Source organism: Macrosteles quadrilineatus, unplaced genomic scaffold (assembly GCF_028750875.1).
Source record: "Macrosteles quadrilineatus isolate MER2022 unplaced genomic scaffold, UCM_ALF_1.0 Scaffold_3__2_contigs__length_128488019, whole genome shotgun sequence".
Lineage (NCBI taxonomy): Eukaryota > Metazoa > Arthropoda > Insecta > Hemiptera > Cicadellidae > Macrosteles > Macrosteles quadrilineatus.
Genome location: NW_026542596.1, coordinates 55,363,816 through 55,381,795, shown reverse-complemented (window position 1 = coordinate 55,381,795; position 17,980 = coordinate 55,363,816). Strand labels below are relative to the sequence as shown.

The 17,980-nt window shown below is 34.3% G+C and overlaps 1 protein-coding gene across 3 annotated transcripts in view; it reads right to left on the bottom strand.

Annotated features, from left to right (window-relative positions):
- LOC128991128 (zinc finger and BTB domain-containing protein 7B-like) overlaps positions 1–17,980 on the bottom strand; it is a 67,402-nt gene that overhangs the window by 30,828 nt on the left and 18,594 nt on the right. For all 3 annotated transcript variants that reach the window (XM_054413878.1, XM_054413876.1, XM_054413879.1), the window contains exon 2: positions 5,215–5,876. In XM_054413878.1, coding sequence (XP_054269853.1) covers positions 5,215–5,862 — 648 coding nt within the window. In that variant the 5' untranslated portion in view covers positions 5,863–5,876. The remainder of the gene's footprint in view (positions 1–5,214; positions 5,877–17,980) is intronic.

Below are 17,980 nucleotides of genomic sequence, written 5' to 3'. Positions count from 1 at the left end.
TGAAAGCCTACTGTGACTCTCTGTCAGCAATAAGGAAAACATTTAGTGTAATATTTAAAAGATGCCTATTAAAATGACAAGATACAAGAATCATGCAAACACAAGGTTAAATCACACATACTTATCATTTAGATAGAAAGTTTTTACGATGCAAAGTAGTGTAATGTCTGTAAAGTCTACGAGTAGTCTAAGAATTTTTTATTATGACTCACTATTTATTGACATCAATGTTGAACTATGAAGCCGGTACTACCAATAGCATTGGTATATACTAGGACATAATATGTTTGCTATGTTCAAATTATTCAAACTATTTTTCATTAATCTGGCTGACATTTTTTTCATTATCATTGACATTTCTTTTGAGGCAGCATACCTTTTAGATGCATATTTTAAGGTGAATATGAATGTGAGGTGAATATAAAATGGAGTTAGATGATCTGCGAAGCTTGACTAAGATCAGCGGTTCTTTAGCCAAGATTGGTATTATGAAAAGCCCAATTATCAAGGACATCTGGGGTCAGTATATCAAATAGACATACTGTACTGGTACCGACTTTTCTTAGAACCAAATTGGCAACCTTCTGATTATTATGTGAACACTATCGCTTAGGCAGCTCCTTGCACCTTGAATTTTGAGTTTTCCTTCCCCCTCCTGACTCTTCAACGAAAAAGTGCTTCAGAAAGATAAGGATTAAAGGTGTCTACAGGCTTTGAATATTTTTACTATACTCCGTTCAAAATATTTAAGCGGTTTGAGGGGAAGTTCCCCCACCACTTTTTTCTGCCTAATGCATGTTGTGGCTAAATGACATTTAGACAAATCCCAGCTGTTGAGCTACCGGTATGTTTTAATGGTAGGATCAAGACGAGGCGGGGATAGATTTCTTCCCCTCAAACCGCCTAAATTTTGTGAATGGAGTATTACAGTACCTATTAGTTGATTACAATATTGAAATTAAACATAGACAAAACTACAAGGGTGTTTTAAAAACGTTTCCTCTGTCCTCGAGGATACATGGATTAACCAAAGAGTGCGGAAGAGAGAGTTTTATTAGTGCGGAATAGGTGAAATGCCTGTGTAGCCTTGACATTACTCATTCTACTGTACTGTACTGGGAATACTGTAAAAATACAATGATTATCTAGATCAGATCTAGTAAAATGATGTGAATAATAATGTTTACATTAGAATTGCTTAGGAATTAATTAATTTGATTTTTAGCGAATTTCCCCATAGGGAAGTAGCTATTACCATAGGTATGGAATAGTAAGACCTAGGCCCGGGACCAATTTACTTTTTCATTTTGATGTCCCCGGAGGCCAAAAACACCACTCGCTCAAATTTTTATATACTGTATATATATTTGTGTGTGTCTGTGAACACGATAACTTGAGTAATTTTTGTCCGATTTCGATGAAATTTGGTTTAAAGGTGTAAGGGGGGATAGACTTGAATGAGTTCGTGAACCAGCATGGTCGGACCATGGGAACAGGGTTTTACGGGGGGTTTAATGGGATAAAAAATTGGTTTTTCTCATTTTTGACCCTCTAAACACAAACTTTCTTAATTTCTCTCCAAACCTTTTTAAAGGGCTTAAAAAAACAAATAATTTAGTATATAAAAGTGTTTTTGTACAATTATTGGATACGGAGAAAAAAAAAACTATTATTTTAAAATTTCCATGTTATTCTTATTGAGAATAATGTAAAATGTTGTAGTTTGCTTGTTTATGGATGTATTTTGATCAAACTTGGTAAATTTATTTATTTTATACTAAGTTATTGATAATTTACTAAAAAACACACTTTTTTAACCTCCCTGTAGCAGCAAGCCTAGGTACTCCTAATACCTAATCCTATATATTAAAACGAAACCGTGTTTTTTTATTTCACGATTCTGAATCAACCACTTGACGGATTTTCATGATTTTTGTGTTGAAAGAAAGATAATTTTGAGAACTAGGGAATGTCGAAGCCATAATTTTAGTTTAGGGTCCAAGTTATTTAGAAATTAAGTTTTAATTTTTGAAAAGTCTAGCAGCCGACGCTAAGATTCTAAACTAGCTTTTGGTGTAATATAATTTGATTAACATAACAGCTGTAAACATTCAGCATTTGTAACACAAATTCAGCATTTGGATAAGATTAAAAGACATACTAAGGGTTGACTTATTTATACTATGTGTAATGCTAATCATTGATACGTTCAATATTTCGATAAGAGGATGACAGATTATTTAAATATGCATAGTAAAATACTAGGATGTTCAAGTTATTCTTTTAAGTCAAGTAATCTTTGTAATCTTCGGTTTGTTTTAGTGAAATATAATTTATTTTAACTAACAGCTGGTTATATATAAAAATGCTCTATAGAACCAAAGATTACATATGCTTAGAACTATGATGAGGTTATTTTATTTACTCTGATTTTGTTATTGATTATAGGAAATAAGTAAGATAAGTAGACCACCGAGATAAGTAACACCATCGATGTATACAAGTCGAGGCTCTGTACACGAGTCTTAAAAAAAAGGATATGCAAATTATTTTACTGCTCAACCTTTTTAGGAAAGGGTAGGAAAATCACAATTTTTACATGTTTTAATTCATCTTGGTGGCTTTTTGTTTACAATCGATGTTTTTGAATGCTTAAACTTTGTTTGGATTAGGCTCGAAAATATTGATGTCATAAAGAAGGAGGTAGAGAATCCTCAGGAATACGATTTTAAATTACCACCACAACCTCAGACGGGTTTTATCCAAAGATATACAGATGAATGACATAGATTGAACACAACGTCATCATTGACTTAGGATACTGTAATTAGACTAACCATCCTTTTATGAAATCTAAAGGGGGGAGTATGATATTGTGTTTAGTTGTGTTTACGTTTGGAGGCGCTGAATATTTTATATAGACAATTAATTACGTCACTAGCTTTACTAGCATGTTTACGTTTTAAATTCCTTCAACATGTGACCAGTTCTTTTTTTCCAAATGAATATTATTTTTCCTACAGTCACCCGACAAAGTTGGCTTCCTTGTACTGTTTATAGTACAGAAAGCTGCTAATTGCTGCATATTTATACTTTGCGGTACGGTTTATACTTTGTCGTACGGTTTATACTTTGCCGCACATCAGGATTCCAACGAAACAACACAAAATAGCGTGGTTCTATTATGCACGTAATCCTTGTACGCTTGGAAATAGGTTGGCAACACTTAAAGATAATAATACTATACACAGCTGATTGACTATTATAACTATGATTTAACCTGTCATTTCTGTTTATAGCTTCGGTAATTCTGAACTTTCTGGACATTTCCTTTAAACGTTTTTAAAACATTCCTACGATCTTAATAAACAAGAAAATACCTTTAAAGCATTTTTTTAGGCGCGGAAACCACTTCAAATTACAAAAAAATACGGAACTATATTCTCAAAACGCGGAGCACATTTCTTGCCGAGGAAAAATAGCGGAGTGATACGGACCGCGGGTACTACTTTCTTTATGGCACCATTTGTGTTGCCAGCTGAACCTAAAAACGTGTTGTATAGTGTTTGAAAGACTAATTATTTACATGCTTTATAGTGACTGTAGGAAAAATATAATGTGTAACACGAGTGAAAAAGGCCTTTGCTGCACTCGAGATCATTCCTAAACATTGCTTTCGTGTGCAGCAAAGTGCCACTTTCACCACTAGTTACACAAATAACTATTATTTTTGACTCAGCTGTTTACAAAACAAACTATACGTTGTTGTTTTTACTTTTCTTTGTTTACACTTATTTATTTTAGCAATTGATAGTGAAATTGATATTAAAGGATATGTTTGGACGATTCCTTTAATGATGTCAGAACACCAACGTTATAATTATGTGTACTGTGAATTTTATTGGATGTTTTAGTTTTATTTTAGGGAGTTCCTATTTAGATCTACTGGAAATTGTGTATAGTATGAGTAATTGTATTGTGGTGATATTGATTATGGAAGAATCAGGTATGCGATGGAATTGGAAGGTGATATCGTTGACTAGGCCTATACACTTCTCAATTGATAATTACTCTTTCTACTGTACACTGCAATAAAATTCGTCTTTATATGTGTAAGCTAGCTGTTCTGAATATACACAGTTTTAACTGACAACTCCCGTACGTAGGACGGGCTAACACCTCGTGTTAATTAAATACATTTAATTGGAAATCAATTCAGCCAAAGGGAAATTCGCTTAGTGAGCAGGTTTGCTGTGGCAAGGGTATTTTAAATGTTGATTGTAAATAAAAACTTCGAATACGACCTTGCTATGTCAGTGTGTTTGTGTGTATGTGTGTGTGTTAATGTGTATATAGAGTTGAAGGCTGAGCTACAGCTGATAACACTGTTTTATCTCCCTCTTAATAATTTTATCTAATCTTAATTATCATTATGAGGTTGCTATTGTTGTCAGCCAATATGAACCTAGTCAAGCTAAAATGTTTTGACTCTACTACAAAATAGTTTGTCCCCTATCTTCTTTGAAAATGGTATTGCAATCGTTTAATGCCAAATCAGAGATGAAATAAAATTTATTCATGAGTTGGTGTTGAATTAGCTTAAATCAAAACATAACCCAAAACCAACACTTTAATTGTTGTAGGTAGTGGCAGTATGTGAAAGCATGGGAACAATGTTGACTTCGTGATAAAGAGTAGCTATATTGGAATTTGTTAAACTACAAACACCATTGACCACTTTGAAACTTTACATTGTTAATAAATAGCAAAGCAAATCAACATGGTTAACTGAATAAAACCAGATGAAATATTTGTGTAACCTGTACAACTGTAAAGCTCAATAAACTTGGCTCAAAGCTATGCCTGGCATATGTATGTACCTGAGATGGAATCAAGTTAACATCTACTATGCTTGAACCTTGAGTTGACCATGCTGTCAATATAGACAGTTAGTGTCAATGACAAAGCAAGTGGTTTTACTGACTGGTGTTCTCTTCACCCACCAGGCAGTATTGTAGACTGAGTGTTTGAATCCATCTCAGTCAGTTCTGGTGTGCAACTCATGTTTGTGGTAGAGATTGGTGGCTTTCATATCTTGCCTTGCTTCAACATGTTCAGCTGAACTTCGTTGAGTATTATTTTAAAATCTATCCATCCAATCCTCACCTTACTCAACCTGCAGCAAGTCTTACGCAAATGATATAGGCTACTCACCAATGGTACTTGCTGGACGGGGGGCAGTCCCGAGGGGCCGGGTTGAGGCTCGGTGGTGTGTGGCGAGGGCAGTCGGCTGATGGTCATATCACTGGGACCAGAGGACAAGTCGTCTTCAGCCTCAGGGCTGCGGCTGCGGGCATCGTGGTCTGCTGCATCAGGGGGTGTGGTAGGGTTAGTTGTAGGGGGTGTGTCTGGCCGGGGAGTGATGGAGGCGGGGGGCTGCTCAGGGGCACGCGGGGGCTCTGAGTCATCCTGCCTCGGTGGAGCTGCGCCGGCACCTCGCAAGTGAGTCATTTCCGCTAGACCTTTCACTTTAAGGCTTTCCGCAGTTTTGAGCAAGGCAGAGAGTCGACAGTACTCGACGTTGACTTCTCCTCTGTACATGAACTCAACTAATGTCCTTAGTTCTGAGAAGCAGACGTCCTTGAGGATGACGATCGGGTGGCGACCAGGGTGGTCGACAAACAGCGACTGGAAGTAGGAGGAGCAGGCGGAGAGGACTACTTTGTGTGCTCGAATCGAGTGTCCCTCGGCGCAGGCTAGAGTCACGTCCACCAAACTCTCGTCTTGCAACAACTGACTAAACACTCCGAGTAGATTGTTCTGATGATTATTCCACCTGAGGCAGTAATGCTCACTTCCCATGTCTGTTTCTCGCTCTGAAACAAAAAAAAAACATCCATTAAAATCTTAGAAATTTAGTTACAAAATTTTGTAAATACTACAACATATTTTGTAAAAATGTTTAACATATTCGAAAGCCACCTGGAGGTTAAGGGGGTATTAATAAAGAACGTAAAATATTTTCAACTGACAAAAAAAAAAATTCATGAGTTAGCTAGCACAACCGTACAGCTCCCCAAATAGAATAGGAATAAACAATCTAGAAACCCATAAACAATACTTGTGGCTATGGTCTCAACCATTGTTGATTCTTAATTGGACTTCATGCCAATACAACTTTTAATGCTTCAGTCAGTATACCGGTGTTAAAAATTAAAGCCGCTTCATGATTTATACATCCCTGATGCGTTTTCTAATAAACAACTGAATTTTCATCAGAGAACATAAAATAATTGTTATCTATTTATCCCCTGAAACTAACGAATAAAAATAATTCTTTCATTTTAGGTAAGACCATGTTGCACTAGATGGCAGGATTTACTATTATGTTAACTTAACATCACAACAGTCATGTGTGATTCATTATCCATTATTATCTGTACCTAGTCAACTATTGTGCTTCGGCTTACTATATGGACACTAGAATTGTCCAGCAAAGAAAAAAATTGGAATTTGGATGATATTGGTATCTTTAACCAAAGATTACATATGCAGCATATGTAATCTTTGCTTTAACCAATTTAAATATTTTACTCTTACGTACAAACAATCAAAATAGGGCGGGGTTTCAATTTATAACATTCTTTTTAGTTTTTTATAACATAATTTTAGTGGTCTGCATCATTGTTTTGTGTCTGTGATGATCAAAATATTTAATATAACTAACAGTCATCTTCAACAACCAAACTTAACTCTTCATTAAGGTTAAAAAGTTCTGGCCTTCAATTCCTAGATTGGCAGTTGGATCCCGTGGAAAAGTTGTTTCTGAACAAAATCACCATTTGCCATTGGATTCACCATTTAGTGATAGTTAAAAAAAACTACAAAAACTGGTTCTACAACAGGAGTATTATTTTCTTTGAATGCTATCTGAAACAGTTTATTGAATTAACTCCTAACCACAACTATAGTTTATTCCACTTCTTCTATGAACAGTTACTTCACTAAACAATATTAATTTCCAAAATAGCTTCACCTATAATTTCAAATCATTCTGCTGTACTGTTACTCTAGCACCCAGTCGATCTAATGCGTCAAACCGTCGATGAACAATTATAAAACAAGTTTGTAAGAAAACGGGAGATGATTGCGAAGTTATTGGAGGTCGTTGCACTGCTGTTATATTTAGCACAGGGAGTCGCAAGCTGAGCTGATCTGCATGCGACCTTGACTGGGAGATGAAGAGCACTCCCAGTTGTCACTCACGCAGGGAAGTGAGTGAACAATTGAGGTAGCTCAGGGAAGACATCAGAGGAGGAGTGAGCAGAAGGAAGTTTGTGAACCGGAGAAATAGAGATAGGAGTGAGCACTTGATCTAGCACAGGGAAGTAAGCAGTGAAATAGTGATATAGCACAGGGTAGTAAGTGAACAATTGAGACAATGCAGAGAAGTGAGTAAGCAATTGATCTAGCACAGGAAAGCAAACAGTGAAATAGTGATCTAGCACAGGGAAGCAAACAGTGAAATAGTGATCTAGCACAGGGAAGTAAGTGAACAATTGAGACAGTGCAGAGAAATGAGTGAGCAATTGAGCTATCAGAGGGAAGGGAGTTAACAAGTGATTAAGCAGAGGTAAGTGAGTGAATTAAGTGAAAAAATTAGATATTAGAGTGAACATGTATTAGAGTTAACAGAGATAAGTGAGCAGTAAACAAGTGAACTAGTAAAGGTTGATAAGAGAACAATAAACTAGCTAGTGTAGGATAGTGGAGAACAAATGAGGTAGCAGAGAGAATTGAGTGAACGAATGAACTATTGATAGAGTGAAATTAGTGAAGAAGTGATCTAGCAGAGGAAAGGAACTAAACAAGTGAGCTAACAGAGAAAAGAGACTAGATGGGTAGATAAGATAGGTAGAAAGACTAAAGGTAGATAAGTTAGCTCAGAGAACAAATGAGCTAGTATAGCAAAGTGAGTGAACAAGTAAACTAACAGTGATAAGTGAACATAAGAGTGAGCTAGCAGACCTAGGTAAGGTAACAAATGAGTTGGTATAGTAATACCAGAAACAAAAGAACCCTGGGCCGTTTCGCGCCGCGCAGGTTTGAAGGGTAAGCCACACCTACCGGCGCGAACCACGTGATCTTTTCGTTTCTGCGCAGGTTGTTTTGTTCGTGGTATGTCTATAGAAAGATAAATAAGAGTAGAGAGCTATTATAGAGAAGTGAACAAGTGACCTAGTGGAAAATAAATGAATTAAGTGAATAAATAAGGTAGTAGAGGCAAATTAGTTAACTAGTGAGCTAAGAGTGAAGGGAGTGAGAACATAAGTTATAGCAGAAAGTAATGGGAAGTAAGAAATAAATTAACTAGCAAGTGGTATCTGGAGAAATTTTTGTCACACAATCTTCTCAGGAAAAAATAGTAGTCAATTCTAAAGTGGTCACTCTATGGGCCTGAGTGATAATTGTGCCACTCTCCACCTCGCAGAAAATTTTTCACTCACTTGCATCCTCAACAAACCCAAAACCTCCAACCTGCCCTGTAGTAAACACATAGTATTTTTGTCGTTCCAGAAATGTTTATCTATGTTCAGAAGAAACTATTGTCTATCAAACATATAGAAGCTAATGCTGTATTTTCCTGACGCATTTCTGCAAATTAGTAAAAAAACTTAAATATTTTACCCTGTCAAAAAAGATGATACCTGTAGTTATTAAATCTTAAAAATTAGTAAAAATTCAAGACATATAGTAACATTGAGAATCATAAACCTACTAAAACATTAATAAAAAAAAGTTAAAGTTAATAAAAGTAATAATAATAGCAGTGTAAATCATAAGCTGTAGAAATGTTTGATTATGTACTTAAAATCAATAATTTTAGTTTAAATTAAATGTTGTTTATTTACACGACACAAAACAGGGACAGAGAAATAAGAAGTACAATTTAGCCTCGTGTACCGATTTGCAGGATGGTTTGTACTTAGGAGACAGGAAGAGCCCGGGTTTCTTTGTTGCGGACAATCATCGTTAACCTTTCTGCTACATTCTCTCTTTTCTTTTAAAGAATGATCGTACAATCTAGTACTATATATTTCAGTAAGTATTAATTTAATCAATTTAGTTTGTTTACTTGTTAACATAATAATGCCATTTTAGCAATCATTTTATGACTTCATGCATGGATGGAAACATAAAATCTCAGCTAAAAGTTAATATGTTTAAAGAGCAAAACGTTTTATGACAAATTTAAAACTATAGTTGCATTTATGGCCGCTGAGAAGTGGGTCCATGCCCAGGGGCGCGAGAGGGCAGCTAGGAAGAGAAACATTTCCCTACAAGGTATGTGGAGATGAGGGGCACTACACAATCATCTCTCAGGCCCATAGCACATCACATGTAAGTTAAATACTGTAATATTATTTTGCATCATGAAGAGAGAACTTAGTTGTTAACTGAGAAATAGCATGCAAATTGTGTTAAATTTTCAGTAAAGATGTCTGGATAATGTAAAAATATCTAATTTTATCTTATATATTTCCTAATCACCATTGAAATGTTAAAAGTAAGTGATAGAGGACATCAAAATTAACATAATTCAAATAGCTCAAATTCTTCATTTTCACTATTTCAATCCAAGCAGAGGTATAAAAGAATCTCAAACACTTTTTAGGAAAGCAGTCATTTAGAAAACCGTAGAAAATATTTTTTTTTATTTTTTTTATTGAGAATTATCACTCTTGCACCAAAGTTAAGACTATTCAAGTACCTAAACGCTACACAATTATAAATTAGTTCTACTTTTATACAGTAAATAACAATGGATCCATTCAATATTTCTTAGGTTTTAATATAAAATGTTTTTCAGAAACGTTAAATCCACTTTCTCAATCAAGTACCGGTAACTGGGGCTTCACCAGCCGATTTCAAGAAAGCCGTAAGGTGAGAAATCTCGAAAACCTAAATTAGAACCTAATGGACTCGTCCGTAGAGGCTTTTGCGGGGGCAAAGTGGGATTAGTTCATAGCCCCCGAATGTTTGTTGTTGGAGAGCCGATGTTGAACTGAAGCCACTTGGAGACGGATGTTGCCAAGTTGCCAGCTACTCGAGCTGCCAACACTTACGGCTCAGATTGTTACTTCTCATAACAAAACATCGCCTCTCTTGCTCAGCGTGAAATTGTAAAATAGCCATTATGACATCATCAGAAACCACAACAGAAATGTTCAACTATTAGAGAAATGTTTAACTGGTGCTTAAACACACGAGGCTCCATTACACAAGATCTATTTGAAGAAAGTTTGAAATCCCTACACAACGAATTGCTGCTACACTCAAATGAATTGTGTACAGTTGCAACACTGAAATTGTACCTTGCACCCAAAACGAATTGGTGCAACGCATCCAAAACAGTATTTTTGCCAGTTCGACATGGCCCTCAAGACCAAGATTTGACAAAAGTCACTGTTTTAGCTTACAAGGTGAAAAAAAACAGAGCCCTGGGCCATTGTTGGCGACAGGTTTTAGGTTTGTTGGTGACCCATGGAAGATGAAGATTCCCCTACAAGGTATGTGAATAGGGGCACAATCTTCTCTCGGGCCCATAGCGGAATCACATGCAAAGTGTGCCAGGCCTGGAAGAAAACCTTTGGATGATGTTGGTAGGGTTTAACAAGATGGTAAAACAAAATTTAAATAGTAGTCTATACCAAGTGAAACCTATAAATACTTTTACTTTAGTGCAGCATTTTCTTCATTTGAACTTAACTTTTTTTTACTTGTAATCAAAAACCATGTCCAAACTTGTTGATGACCGTTAAATAAAGGAATCAGTAAAATTCTTATCGTTCTGTACTGGTTCAGCCGACACCATTATTGAGCTTTACCCTGACATCCATTTTACTAGCAATACTGAACTTTTGTATTAACTTCTTGAATAAATTAATCATGGACAATAAATCATAGGAATACATCTGTTTCTCTATGGTCAAATGAAATAAAATACTAAATTCATACCATCATTGTGTTTTCATATAAGAGTTAATGTATTCACAGAAAATGCTAATGCTGATTATCTAACGTAGGAGTAACGGAGTGTTGCATGTACGCAAATTAGGATTTAATTAATATGGAATATAGTTTTGGCTGTCATGCAGACTGTTGAGTTAATTAAGTTTTGTAGCTGCTGCACACATTGATTAATGTTATTTGGCGTGCTTAATCTTGCAATTTACCAGCTTAGAAGGAAAAGTGTACATATCACAGCAATGATGTTATATTATCCCACATTGTAGTCTTCGACCCTGTATAAGTTTGTGTAGAAACCAAGTAATAAAATTGTTATCATAGGTAGTATCTTAACATGGTAATTTTCAAGGTCCTCTTGGTAACCTCTAAGCCACTGGATGAAATCTGGATGAACTGAAGCGAAAGGACTCCTCCACTTTAAGATTGAAGTAAAATAACTTTGAAGAATTAAAACAAATTTTTTATTATTTTCATGCTACAAGAAACTGAGTTTATTAAAATTACAGAGCAATAAACTATACATTTACCCCGTTACGCAACCTACAATGTGTAGATCAACTAATTTTGTTTAAGGTGTTATATACAAAATAATTTCTTAACGACATCTAGGACTTTTACCTGTTACCTTCTGTATCCAATATAGGTAGTCAATGCTGTTACCCAGTGAAAGAGTATACCCGACTCACACAGGCTGAAAGCCCTTAGAAACATCTTTTGCACGTTGTGATGCTGCTAACAAATTCTTGCTGGTTCGATTCGAGGCAAAATCCATTACTGGACCTAGATGACATTGGTCATTGGGCTGTCAATTAATGATGCTATCTAAAAAGGGCATCTAAAATAGGAATAAGACTAGGGTCTGGACTGACCTCTTACAAAAAACATAAAAATACAAAACCCCAATAAAAATATAATTGATTTGATTTGACCTTGATCCTATTTTCACCATAAGATCGAGAGATGAATGAAGGATCTCTGTAGACAAACCGAAGCAGACAAGAATCACTGACCTAGCCTAGGGGACTAGAATGTCTCGCTTCACTGGGGAAAAAGGTTGTTACAGTTTTTGTGGTCCGGATCCAGACAAAGAGTTTGATGACCTGGCCAAAACACTCAAGCGGAAAATAGTGAAACAGCATTGCAGCGAGACATGAAAACCACCTGGTTAGTATCTGCAGACCACAGTGGATGGAAAACCTAATGTTGTATTTTATTTTTTTTTTCATTTTTAATGTTTTTGTAAGGGGGTAGTCATGAAATCAACACATGTTTTGTTCGATAGCACCATCGATAACCCAATAACGCAAGGTATTTAGTTGTACAATCAAACCACCATCGGATTGAACCAGCAGTCTTTAAATCTAAAGGCAAACACAATTCCCACTTGGCTACCCAAACATTTATTTATGTTCATCAACTCTAGTGGCATCTTTAACCGGTTTTTTGTGAAGGAAATTTAACCTGATTTTAATTGTGTTTTAATGCCAGTAACAATATTTTAATTTTTTTGGAATGGGACCCAAAACTAGTCTTTGTTACTATCTAACATCAACCGTTTGTGTATCAACCTGTCATTTAGCATAATTAAAATTGATATGCCAATTACAAGCGCATCTAGGTCCTAAAATTACCCCACATGGGATAAAACTAGCGATTTTCAGATTTGAAAGTGAGCATGAACCCTTTGGCTGCTAAATAAAAAGAAGACTGTGCCATTATAAGAACTTGTGTTAGAAGTTAGAGTATTTTCTGAAATACAAAAAAATGATGAAGAGAGCCGAAAAAATATATTATAACAGCTGTTTAAATGTTTGTTTTCGTACTCAATTTTTTTGTAAAAAAATTGTACTTGTCAGCTGATTGTGACTGTTAAAGTATCCGGGACGTTTGTCTCGCAACACCGCCCGGCTGCTATGTAGGTTTATTAAACGCCAGGTGTTGCGTTAACTTTGGTGTTGGCACTACTACGTGCCAGCAGCACTCATAGGCCCACCTGGGCTATGACATTTGGAAACATCCAACACTTGCAACCGTGGAAACTTTGAGATCTTTGTAGAGCTTAGTAGATTATATTTGTCATATATGGTGGTGAAATACTCCTGCCAAAGCAAACCTTTAGACAGACAAAGCAACTTTTTGCCTGATTGGGCTTTTACTTAAATATTCTTCAAATATCTCGGATTTATTCCATAGATTTATATAATTTTATAAATTTAAAAAAATTGGTTTTTCTTTTCCGAAATCGTTTGGCTCTTTTACCCGACCGGTTTTCATGATTGAGGTCTCATATTGAAGGTATGTGTGCACAGATTTCAAATCAAGCATCGGCAGATATCTATCTTCTGTACCGGTATCACTCGACCAAATATCATAAATTAAATTTATTTTTGAATTCTTACTTAAATTTAAGATGTACTTCACCAATTATAATTATATAATCATATATATTTTGGTCTAATAACCTTCGATGAAATATGGTCTTTCATTTAAGCTATTAGTTATTGAAATCGGACGAGTTTCAAGCAAACGCAAGGTAAACAACCAATATAAACAAATTGTATAAGGTTTTTCTATGATAAAAAATCAAAAGCCCCAGTATTTTTTATGTTTTTATATTTTTTGGACTCAAAATGATCAGTAAATTATAGGCTTTAATTTGAGCTATTGATCGTTTGAATCAGTTAAGTTCAAGATACTGTATTAATCAATCAAAAATCATAAATTTGATTGTTTCTCAGATATGATATTTATTTCAACGCTGCGGAGTAGCATGGGTCCTCTAGTATTAGGTCAAATGAATACTTAGGTGTAGGGAAGGTAATAAGGTGTTTTTTGAGGAAAAAATTTCAATAGCTTCAGATGAAATAAGTAAATTTGATCAGAATATCTATAAACAACCAAAAAACTACAGACAGACCCATCACACTTGACAGACTCTGTTTTAACTCAACAAAAATATTAAGTTGGTTTCTATGTTGATCAATAGCAAAGTTACAAGGTTTAACAATAGAGTGCAGCACTATATTTTTTTTGTTCTCCCTGTTGCGAAGCACAGGTACAGCAGCTAGTTCTCCAAGAATAACATTGGAACTTAAAAATTATATTGGTTTAAAATTATAATTATTGTAGAATTTTTCCCCAAACAATTTGTTACTTCAAAAACACTCAAATATACTATGTAATGTCTTCTATGTGGTTTTTAAAGAAGTAGCAACATGTTTGTTTTGAGTGTCAAACATTGGATAATTGGAAAACCCAATTTTTACCTCTTATACGCTAGTATGTTTTCTGTGACGCTATTCCCATAGTCTGTGATCATGCTGGTTTGGGAACTCTCAAATGTTGATCAATTTTGTAAATTTATTTATTACATACCAAGTTATTAAAATTTAAATAAAAAAACACACGTTATACGTTCTTTGTAGAATCAAACCTAAGTACACACTAAACATCATTAAATCGGGAATAAATCTAGCATGTTATAGGGAATAATTCAGTTGAAATCTGATAGGAGAAAAATGGGAATTCGCTTAGTCAGCTGGTTTGCTGCAGCAGGGGCATTTTTTAAAAAGAAACATTACAAGATAGTAAACAATACTGCAGACACTTGCAGCAAAAGTCTAAGCATAACAAACTGGTCTACAGGACATGAAAAATCCACAATATTTGAAACTGTGAGCTTTGTCCTCAGTGAATCCTTATCACTGTGCATTGTGTATTCCTCTCAAATCTTCCTTGAGTTAGTTTCACTTCACTGAACTTGATCTTAAAGTAACATTGTAAATTACCTCCTTAACTCGAGAGAATGTTTATTGGAATAAAAGAGTACAAAGTTTCAAGCAAATAATGTTATATGCATTTTCCATTGGTATTTTTAAAATTTAAATTATGGTAAGGTTAAAATCTTAATAAATGAATTCAATCAAATTAATAATACATTAACAGCATCTAAACCCAAAACAATGGGGTTTTTGTTTTTCCAAATTTCTGCTAAGAACCCTGCTTATTTGTAGATTCATAGATTCATTTGAACAATAACATCATTCCTCATAAACTTTTTACAAAACATAAATTTGAGGAAAACTTGTTCCAATGATCAATGAATATTTTGACATTCAAAGAAAACTCTACCTACTCACTAACTCACTCACTCCTGAAGTTGGAAGTTTTCTTTGGCTGTCAAACATTGGCTGGTAGAAAGAGCTTCTAGAATTTGTCACAAAAGAGAAACCTTGGTAATATCGGGATAACTACGGGCCAAAATATTTATTTTATATATATATATATATATATTTATTTAAATACGATATTTGAATTAAAAACTGTTTAAATCAAAACTAATGTTTACTGACACATCTGCGTGGATCACGTACCATTAAAAACATTTTGTAATTTCCAATTGCTTGGAAAACAAATACAGTAGTTTGTTAGAATGTTCCAAAATCAGAAGTGAATATTACGAGGAATCTTGATAACTCCGTGGATTTAACATACTCTCATGACACGTAGAATCGTATTTATTAGGTTAAGAATCGTGGATGGTTTGTTTTAATTAAATGCATTATTAAATTAATTATTTTTGCGTGGTTCGAATTGAAAATTTTAGTTTAATGTTCTAAAATTCAAACTAATGATCATAGATTTTTTATTTACAAATAAAATACCACTAAAATTAAGCAATATTGTTTCCTACTTAAGTATTAAAGAGAATACAAAACGAAGAAACAGGTGAAAAGTTTGGTTCGTCGACCAGAACTTGATATGGTTTTTAGCGAATTTCCCTATAGGGAAGTAGCTATTACCGTAGGTGGCACGGTAAGACCTAGACCCGGGACCGATTTACTTTTTCATTTTGATGTCCCCAGAGGCCAAAAACACCATTCGTTCAAATTTTTATATATGTATATATATATATATATATATATAGATTTATATATATATATATATACGTCCGTGAACGCGATAACTTGAGTAATTTTGGTCCGATTTTGATGAAATTTGGTTTAAATGTGTAAAGGGAGATAAACTTGAATGAGTTCGCGAACCAGCATGATCGGACCATGGGAACGGGGCTTTACGGGGGGTTTTATGGGGTAAAAATTGGTTTTTCTCACTTTTGACCCTCAAAACACAAAATTTCCCAATTTCTCTTTAGACCTTTTTAAAGAGCTTGAAAAAACAAATAATTTAGTATATAAAAGTATTTTTGTTCGGTTATTAGTAACGGAGAAAATTTAAAAATTGTAAATTTAAAATTCCCATGTTATTCTTATGGAGAATATTGTCAAATGTTGTAGTTTGCTTGTTTATGGATATATTTTGATCAAACTTGGCAAATTTATTTATTTTGTACTAAGCTATCAATATTTTACTCAAAAACACACTTTATTAGTTTCCTTGTAGCAGCAAACCTAGGTACTCGTTAAACCTAATGTTATTAAAATATATTTAACTGAAAATCAATTCAGACAAATGGAAATTCGCTTAGTCGGCAGGTTTGCTGCGGCGGGGGTATTATTCATTGATAACCGAACCAAAAATTGCAGTAGAATATTTTTATAGCAATTCAGCATACATTTCAGCATTTTTATCGCCGGGGATCTGTTTTGCAGTAAAAAAAAATATTTAAAGGAAGGACGTAAGTATAAGTATACGTAGCCAACGTAAAATATACATCAAATCAGACTTCATATTTGACAACAGATGAGAAGTATACAATTGCACAGCCCAAATGCAACGCTACCAATTGAACTACCAATTGAACGTGGGAACTGCAAGTCTACTATCAATAGTGTACTATCAACGTCTTACTCAGTTCATTTCTCTTCGTATTTCCTTATACAAAACAAGGAAATAGTTTGTTTTGCGACAAACTATATTGTATCATTTATAGTTCCAACAAATAAAATTAATGTGAAACGGTATGGAGAAACATAGTATGAGTAAGTTTGTAGGCTTACACAATTATAAAAATTGAGTATTTATTTTCAAACTTGTGTAATGACCATAAGTTGATGATTGTCAACTTTTGTCTCTTATACTCTAACGGTTCAATGGCATGTTTCTTTAAGCGATGAAGAGAAAATTTCTTAAGAAACGGAATATCTTATTCAAGCTAGTGTATCTATTGCCAAAGATAACAATCACCTAAACAGGTTTTTAATTAATAATAAACGGTATCAGCATTCTGACACATACTTTCTCCCATAAGTTTGTCAACAACCTTTATCATGTGTAAGCGGTAAGAGTAAATATACGGAAATGGGATTTATACAATTTTGTTCACAATTTAAAGGACTACATACTAAATTTTTATCAAAATCTTTCGGGCCATTTTTGTGAAAATCGGATTTTTCCGTTATTTTATGGGGTTTTATGGGAAAATAACATAATTTACAATAACTTTTGAACCATAATTCTTACAGAAATGGGATTTGTACCATTTTGTTCAGAATATAAAGGACTATAACATACAAAATTTTTATCAAAATCGTTCGGGCCGTTATTGGGAAAATCCTATTTTTCCGTTTTTTATGGGGTTTCATGGGAAAATTCCCATTAAAAATAAAAAATTTTAAAATGAAAAAACTATCAAAGTTTTAAGGACCATAACATACTATGTTAAAATAAAACCGGATTTTTTTCTAAAATCCTATTTTTCGTTATTTTATGGGGTTTTTATGGGAAAATAACATAATTTACCATAACTTTTGAACCGTAATTTTTACAGAAATGGGATTTGTACCATTTTGTTCAGAATTTAAAGGGCCACAACATACTACATTTTTATCAAAATCGTTCGGGCCATTTTCGAGAAAATCCGATTTTTCCAGTTTTTTATGGGTTTTTATGGGAAAATCCCAATTAAAAATCAAAAATTCAAAAAAATGAAAAAAACGCCTGGAGATACCATGGATTAGAACCTACATACCAAATTTCATCGAAATCG